The sequence below is a fragment of the Somniosus microcephalus genome, unplaced genomic scaffold (genome assembly GCF_052327205.1).
Source record: "Somniosus microcephalus isolate GS21.2 unplaced genomic scaffold, FLI_Smic_1.0 unresolved_chr4, whole genome shotgun sequence".
Classification (NCBI taxonomy): domain Eukaryota; kingdom Metazoa; phylum Chordata; class Chondrichthyes; order Squaliformes; family Somniosidae; genus Somniosus; species Somniosus microcephalus.
The window spans coordinates 41,692,442-41,701,265 of record NW_028225182.1 but is presented as its reverse complement, the minus strand read 5'-3'; the positions used below and the strand labels follow the sequence as shown (position 1 = coordinate 41,701,265).

Sequence of the window (8,824 nt, the reverse complement as noted above, 5' to 3'; positions counted from 1 at the left end):
AAAAAGCTGTTTGACCGGGTGTGACAGGTAGTCATGCGGGGGAAACCTCTGGGAGGATAACCAACCAGAGTTGGCAAGCCTAGGAGTGACTGTGTGAGCCGTGGTTCAGTTGGTAACACGCTTGGCTTCTGAGTCAGAAGGTTGTGGGTTCGAGTCCCACTCCAGAGACTTGAGCACAAAAATCCAAGCCAACGCTCCCAGTGCCAGCACTGAGGGAGCGCCAGCACTGCCTGAGGTGCCGCCTTTCGGATGAGACATTAAACCGAAGCCCCGTCTGCCCTCTCAGGTGGACGTAAAAGATCCCATGGCCACTATTTCGAAGAGCAGGGGAGTTCTCCCCGTTTTCCTCTCCAATATTTATCCCTCAAACAACGTCATCGAAACAGATTAACTGGTCATTATCACATTGCTGGTTTGTGGGAGCTTGCTGTGCGCAAATTAGCTGCCGCGTTTCCTACATTACAACACTTCAAAGAATAGTACTTCATTGGCTGTAAAGCGCTTTGGGGGTAGCAGGGAAATGGATAAATACTTGAAGATGAAAAATTGCAGGCTGTGGGGGATTAATTGGAGAGCGCTTGCACAGGCGCGATGGGGCGAATGGCCTCCTTCTGTGCTGTATCATTCTATGATTGGAGAACAAATTGTTTCTGCTATGCCTAGTCAGGATGGATGGGCTTGTTTCTGACTGTATCCAGATTGGGTGGGTCCGTTTGGATTAGAATGAGATCGGTCTTAGTTTGGCTGGATCTTGTCGTCATCTAATATTGGTGTTTCAGGACTAGCTGGATCTGCTCTGCAAGGATCTAGGAACATATTAAGAAACGTAATTGATGGTCAAGAAAAGACCATCTGGCCCATGCAGCCTGCCCAACATGCCATGATGGCTGGAGCATTGTGATAGACATTCCCACCCTCTCTGCACCCCCCCCCCCCCAACCTTCCCCGCAGCCATGTCCTCTCTTAGGAGAGGGGAAAAAGCCCAGTGCCAATAAGGGAAAATTGCTCTGCGACCCCCTCAGGGGAATGAAGCCGGTCTGGTTGGTTCTATCTGGGTATGCGGTCTGGCAAGAATGGGCCTGGGTCTGGCCAGGATGGGTTGGGTCTGGCCTTGGATCGACGTCTGTCCTTGGATGGACCTGGGTCTGGCAAGAATGGGCCTGGATCTGGCCTTGGATGGGCCTGGGTCTGGTCTTTGATGGGCCTGGGCCAGGATAGGCCTGGGTCCAGACTTGGATCTGGCAAGGATGGATCTGGGTCTGGTCTTTGATGGACCTGGATCTGGTCTTTGATGGGCCTGGGCCAGGCCAGGCCAGGATGGGCCTCGGTCTGGCCTTGGATGGACCTGGGTCTGGCATTGGATGGACCTGGGTCTGGCCAAGTAAGATCTGGGTCTGTCCTGGGTTGATGTGGTCTAGTCTTCATCACAACAGTGGTTCAGACAGCAAGGAATCATTTATGTTCAGTAGTTGCGTATGATCCCTCACCATCTTGTATCCTAACCACTTCATCGAGCCAGCACAGAACCGTTGGACCATTTTGACCGTCTCCATCTTGAGCTGGCTCCTCCAGGCCGTGGTGACCAGGCTGGAGTTACGCGACGACACCGCGAAGGGGTTGGTCTCTTTCTTGGCGTGGTGCTTGGAGAGGCCCAGGAGAAACTCCTCCATTGCCCTGGTGACCCTCAGGCCCGCAAAATCGTAAAGGAGGTGCAGGGTCCTTAGCGGGTGGGAGAGGACTTCCTCAAAGCGCAGGAGCAGGTAGTTGTTCCTGTAGGGGGCCCCGCGGGACAGGGACAGGCTGCGATTCAGCTGCTCGCACACCACCTCCATGGCGTTGATGAAATGGAAGTCACGAGGCATTCTGCTGCTTAACGACAGTTTCTGTTTCTCGCGCAGACGCTTCAGGACCTGAAGGTTCTCCTTAATCAGCCCGTACCTGGAGTAAAATCGGGAGTTGGTGACCGCTCTGGGATCCCTCACCAGATGGATCACCTTCAAATTGAGGTCTTCGATCAAAGGACGAAGCACCTCCAGGTCAAAGATCCGCACCCCCTTGACGACAATGGCGGCATATTTCCGGCACTCGCTCTGCAGTCTCTCCAGGCTCTGGGGAGCGCAGGCCTCCTTGCAGACGCTCTCCTCGATCATCTCGACTTTGTCCTTCCTGTAAGCCCGGCACAAAGGCTGGGAGCAGACCACCTTGTTGCGGGAGCTGTAGAAGAGGTCCCGCGTGGTCAGGACGCCCCGCTCGTGGTACAGCTGCAGGACGGAGAGGTCGCAGCGGTAGAGGGCGCGCAGCATGTCCCTGGCCGCCCCCTGCAGGGTCTCTGCGTCCCCTGGGTACAGGGCTTGCCAGATGTGCCACATGGGCTCGAAGTGGTAGAAGACATCCGGGTGCTGGTTGAAGAGCTCCCCAATGAAGGAGGAGCCGGAGCGCCAGGTGGTGAGCAGGTACACCAGTTGCTTTGGGCCTTCCCTCGCCCCCGGACTCTGTAGCAGCCTCTTCGCCGGGCTTCCCTCAAAACCCTTGCACCCTTGGAACATAATGAGGTAGTTCACAACCAACGTGATGGACACCAGGCTCCCCAGCAGTATGATGGCCCCCCTTCTGCCAGGAGCCACCGCCATCGCCTTCCCTCGATCTCAAGCTGTTGGAGTTAATCGAAGACCAGGTCACGGTGTGGGGGCTGCTGCTTTTGATGGAGTACTCAACACGTGAAGGCCGTTTACATCCACGCTTCTGCAGTTTTCCACCTGCTGATCTATCCACCCTTTGCGGAACTTGACGGGGACGAGCCACTTTATAATTTAGTGGTTTCGCTGCCTCAGTTTGAGGGAAAGATTACTTTCTCTCTCTCTTGGTGCCCACTTACATTCTTGCTCTCCCTTGGTCCCCACTTACTTTCTCTCTCTCTGTTGGTCCCCACTTACGTTCTTGCTCTCCCTTGGTCCCCACTTACTTTCTCTCTCTCTTTCTTTCTCTCTCGCTCACTGATGGTCCCCACTTGGCCCTTCCGTCAAAGCCTTCGAAAGGCAAGTGTTCCTTTCTCTAAACCGCTCCAAGTCCAACAATAATAAGGCGCTCGTTCATCTTCCGACCCACGCTTCTCGCTTTGGAAAAACTTCTGAACTGAGGTGGTGGCTCGTCGGACCTTTGCACCGACGATGTTTGCGGACAGCCAGTGTCGACATTCATGCCATCGCACGACTTCGCCAAGACAAGCAGTTGTGTAATCGTCAAACATGTAAACAAACTCTGCCATGGAACCCTGCTCGCAAAAGGCTATTTCAACAGAAAATCCATTTGACAAACCCAAACAAGAACATAAGAATTAGGAGCAGGAGTCAGCCGTTCAGCCCCTCGAGCCTGCTCTGCCATCAATGAGATCATGGCTGATCATCGACCTCAACTCCACTTTCCCGCCCGATCGCCATATCCCTTGATTCCCCTGGAGTCCAAAAATCTATCGATCTCTGTCTTGAATATACTCACCGATTCAGCATCCACAGCCCTCTGGGGCAGAGAATTCCAAAGATTCACCACCCTCTGAGTGAAGAAATTCCTCCTCATCTCAGTCTTAAATGGCCGACCCCTTATCCTGAGACTGTGACCCCTAGTTCTAGACTCTCCAGCCGGGGAAACAATCTCTCAGCATCTACCCTGTCAATCCCCCTCAGAATCTTATATGTTTCAATGAGATCACCTCTCATTCTTCTAAACTCCAGAGAGTATCGGCCCATTCTACACAATCTCTCATCACAGGACAGCCCTCTCATCCCAGGAATCAATTCAGTGTTACATATGAGGCCTCAGATTAGGGTCGGTGATATCAGCGGGCTTCACACTGGGATGTCCGCACTTCTTGGAGCTGGGGAATCTGGATGAATATGGCAAAGTCAGCCATGGCTCGGTGGGTCGCACTCTCTCTCTCTCGACTCTGAGTCAGAAGGTCGTGGGTTCGAGCCCCACTCCAGAGACTTGGCCGACACTCCCAGTGCCAGTACTGAGGGAGTGCTGCACTGTCAGAGGTGCCGTCTTTCAGATGAGATGTTAAACCGAGGCCTGCTCTCTCAGGTGGACGTAAAAGATCCCACAGCCCCTATTTTGAAGAAGAGCAGGGGGGGAGATCACCCTGGGGCCAATATTTATCCCTCAAACAACAGATTATCACATTGCTGTTTGTGGAAGCTTGCTGTGCGCAAATTGGTTGCTGCGTTACACTGGCGAGTGCACTTCAAAATGTACCTCGTTTGGCTGTAAACGCTATGGAAATCCAGAGGTCATGAAAGGTGCTGTAGAAATGCAAGTCTTTCTTTCTAAGTCTCTCGGGTTTTTCCCCCCCCAACACTCAGAAACCCCAACCCCACCCCGGACACCAGAGATTGCCCAAGCGGCTCGTCCCTGACTGCCTCCAGCAGTTGAATAGCCCCCTCGTGTCTCGGAGGCAATGGTCGAGGTGCTGGCTGGCCAGCGCCCTGTCCAGTACGATCACTTCCTCTGCTTTGTCTTGGCGGTGGGAGCTCGCCACGCCTCGCTGACGTTGTTGATAACTGCACTGGTTGGACAGGTTGAGCCCAGCGATGGCGACGTCGATGCTCGTGCAGGAATCGTTAACATCTTCATAGAATCACATGGCGCAGAAGGAGGCCATTCGGCCCATCGTGCCGGTGCTGGCTCTTTGAACGAACTCTCCAATTATTTCCCCTCCCCTCCCCCCCTCCCCTCCCCCCGCCCGCCGGCTCTTCTCCCATAGCCCTGCAAACGTTCTTGTTCCATACAACAACAACTTGCATTTACATAGCGCCTTTGACGTACAGAGACATGGACCATGTACAGCAGGCACCTCCAAGCACTGGAGAGGTACCACCAATGCTGCCTCCGCAAGATCCTGCAAATCCATTGGCAGGATAGGCGCACCAACGTCAGTGTTCTCGCTCAGGCCAACATCCCCAGCATCGAAGCTTTGACCACGCTCGATCAGCTCCGGTGGACGGACCACATCGTCCGCATGCCCGATACGAGACTCCCAAAACAAGCACCAAGCGCTCTACTCGGAGCTCCGACGCGGCAAGAGAGCCCCAGGTGGGCAGAGGAAACGCTTCAAGGGCACCCTCAAAGCCTCCTTGAAAAAGTGCAACATCCCCACCACCGACACCTGGGAATCCCTGGCCCAAGACCGCACAAATTGGAGGAGAAGCATCTGGGAAGGCGCCGGCCGAACACCTCGAGTCTCTTCGCCGGGAGCAAGCAGAAGCCAAGCGCAAACAGCGGAAGGAGCGCACGTCAACCCAAGCACCCCACACCCACCCGCCCCCCCCTTCAACCACCGTCTGCCCCACCTGTGACAGAGACTGTAGGTCCCGCATTGGACTCATCAGTCACCTGAGAACTCATTTTTAATGTGGAAGCAAATCATCCTCGGTTCCGAGGGACTGCCTAAAAAGAAGAAAATGTCCCAAGATGCTTACTTCTGTCGGCCATTTTAACTGAGGCGTTAACCCTTTCGAAACAGGTCATTGCCCGTGTTAACACCCAAACTGCACTCGGGGGACTGAGGGCATCGAAAACACCCAAATCCCAGTGGCAAAGACAAAAGGTGGCGGTGGAAGGATTATAATGTTTGTCCACTAGGGGCAGTGGGTGAGACAGTGAGTCAGACACCGGCCTTTCACTATAGGGACGTTACAGAGTTCAAATAGCTGCCCTTAACTGGAGGCTGCAACAGGGTCCCTGGGTGAACTTTGCAGTCTAAGTCCAGATCCCGCAGCACAATCCTGCCTCTCGGATTCAGGACTATGGCCTAGAAATTGAGTGCCCTTAGCGCCGATTTACCGCCGCAAAGACCCTTCAGTAGCGCCGGCAGCCGTTTGGGCGCGGCCCTGCTGAATTTTTGGCGCGCGCAGGGGGACTTAGCGCCGGCACTAACTTCCGGCGCTAAAGCCCTGGCTAAGCCAAAACTCAATTTCTAGGCCAATGTCTCTCTCACTCAGGATGGCTGGTGTGGGAAATGGAAGTAATGTCACCACTGGTGCAGTAGGGGGCAGAGGTGCACTGGCAATTTTAGCAGTGAGTGTGGGACATCGCCTATGGCATCCTCCTGGGATGGGGTTTGCGGTCTCTGGAGTTGGGGTTTACGATACAGGGGTTGGGGTTTGCGAGGCAGGGATTTTTTTAAATTCATTCACAGGATGTGGGCGTCGCTGGTAAGGGCATTTATTGCCCTTGAGAAGGTGATGGTGAGCCGCCTTCTTGAACCGCTGCAGTCCGTGTAGCGAAGGTCTTTTTTCATCGCGGTTTTGGTACAACTGAATGGCTTGCTAGGCCATTTCAGAGGGCAGTTAAGAGTCAACCACATTGCTGGGTGTACAGTGCGCACTGGGTCTACAGTGCCCGCTGGGTGTACAGTGCCTGCTGGATGTTCAGTGCTCGCTGGATATACAGTGCCCGTTGGGTGTACAGTGCCCACTGGGTGTACAGTGCTCACTGGATGTACAGTGCTCACTGGATGTACAGTGCTCACTGAGTGTTCAGTGCCCATTGGATGTAGAGTGCCCGCTGGGTGTACAGTGCCCACTGGATGTAGAGTGCCTGCTGGGTGTACAGTGCCCACTGATGTAGAGTGCCCGCTGGGTGTACAGTGCCCACTGGGTGTACAGTGCTCACTGAATGTACAGTGCTCACTGAGTGTTCAGTGCCCATTGGATGTAGAGTGCCCACTGGGTGTACAGTGCCCACTGGATGTACACTACTCACTGGATGTAGAGTGCCCGCTGGGTGTACAGTGTCCGCTAGGTGTACAGAGCCCGCTGGATGTACAGTGCCCGCTGGGTGTATACAGCCCGCTGGATGTACAGAGCCCGCTGGGTGTAGAGTGTCCAATGGATGTAGAGTGCCTGCTGGGTGTACACTGCCCACTTGGTGTACAGTGCCCACTGGGTGTAGAGTGCCCACTGGATGTAGAGTGCCCGCTGGGTGTACAGTGCCCACTGGATGTAGAGTGCCCGCTGGGTGTACCGTGTCCACTGGATGTAGAGTGCCCGCTGGGTGTACAGTGCCCATTGGGTGTAGAGTGTCCATTGGGTGTACAGTGCCCACTGGATGTAGCGTGCCCACTGGGTGTACAGTGCCCACTGGGTGTACAGTGCCCACTGGATGTAGAGTGCCCACTGGGTGTACAGTGCCCACTGGATGTAGAGTGCCCGCTGAGTGTTCAGTGCCCACTGGATGTACAGAGCCCGCTGGGTGTACAGTGCCCAATGGATGTACAGTGCCTGCTGGGTGTAGTGTGCCCGCTGAGTGTACAGTGCCCGCTAGATGTACAGAGCCCGCTGGGTGTACAGTGCCCGCTGGGTGTATACAGCCCGCTGGATGTACATAGCCCGCTGGGTGTACAGTGTCCAATGGATGTAGAGTGCCTGCTGGGTGTACACTGCCCACTTGGTGTACAGTGCCCATTGGATGTAGAGTGCCTGCTGGGTGTACAGTACCTGCTAGGGGCACAGTGCCCACTGGGTGTACAGTGCCCACTGGATGTAGAGTGCCCGCTGGGTGAACAGTGTCCACTGGATGTAGAGTGCCCGCTGGGTGTACAGTGCCCATTGGGTGTAGAGTGTCCACTTGGTGTACAGTGCCCACTGGATGTAGAGTGCCCGCTGGGTGTACAGTGCCTGCTAGGGGTACAGTGCCCACTGGATGTAGCGTGCCTGCTGGGTGTACAGTGCCCACTGGATGTAGAGTGCCCGCTGGGTGTACAGTGCCCACTGGATGTAGAGTGCCCACTGGGTGTACAGTGCCCACTGGGTGTACAGTGCCCGCTGGGTGTACAGAGCCCGCTGGGTGTACAGTGCCCAATGGATGTACAGAGCCCGCTGGGTGTAGTGTGCCCACTCGGTGTACAGTGCCCGCTGGGTGTACAGTGCCTGCTAGGTGTACAGTGCCCACTGGGTGTACAGTGCCCACTGGATGTAGAGCGCCCACTGGGTGTACAGAGCCCAATGGATGTACAGAGCCTGCTGGGTGTACAGTGCCCATTGGGTGTAGAGTGCCCACTGGGTGTACAGTGCCCAATGGATGTACAGAGCCCGCTGGGTGTACAGTGCCCGCTGGGTGTATACAGCCCGCTGGATGTACAGAGCCCGCTGGGTGTACAGTGTCCAATGGATGGCGAGTGCCTGCGGGGTGTACAGTGCCTGCTAGGGGTACAGTGCCCACTGGGTGTAGAGTGCCCACTGGATGTAGAGTGCCCGCTGGGTGTACAGTGCCCATTGGGTGTAGAGTGTCCACTTGGTGTACAGTGCCCACTGGATGTAGAGTGCCCGCTGGGTGTACAGTGCCTGCTAGGGGTACAGTGCCCACTGGATGTAGAGTGCCTGCTGGGTGTACAGTGCCCACTGGATGTAGAGTGCCCGCTGGGTGTACAGTGCCCACTGGATGTAGAGTGCCCGCTGCGTGTATACAGCCCGCTGGGTGTACAGAGCCCGCTGGGTGTACAGTGCCCAATGGATGTACAGAGCCCGCTGGGTGTAGTGTGCCCACTGGGTGTACAGTGCCCGCTAGGTGTACAGAGCCCGCTGGGTGTACAGTGCCCGCTGGGTGTATACAGCCCGCTGGATGTACATAGCCCGCTGGGTGTACAGTGTCCAATGGATGTAGAGTGCCTGCTGGGTGTACACTGCCCACTTGGTGTACAGTGCCCATTGGATGTAGAGTGCCTGCTGGGTGTACAGTACCTGCTAGGGGCACAGTGCCCACTGGGTGTACAGTGCCCACTGGATGTAGAGTGCCCGCTGGGTGAACAGTGTCCACTGGATGTAGAGTGCCC

The 8,824-nt window shown here is 55.4% G+C and overlaps 1 protein-coding gene across 1 annotated transcript; it reads right to left on the bottom strand.

Moving 5' to 3' along the window:
- Positions 1–1,424: 1,424 nt before the first annotated feature.
- LOC147090616 (carbohydrate sulfotransferase 2-like) lies at positions 1,425–2,721 on the bottom strand. Its single transcript, XM_085977135.1, has one exon. It carries the CDS (start codon positions 2,628–2,630, stop codon positions 1,425–1,427), a length of 1,206 nt encoding a protein of 401 aa, XP_085833261.1. The 5' UTR covers positions 2,631–2,721.
- Between the last annotated feature and the right edge of the window lie 6,103 nt (positions 2,722–8,824).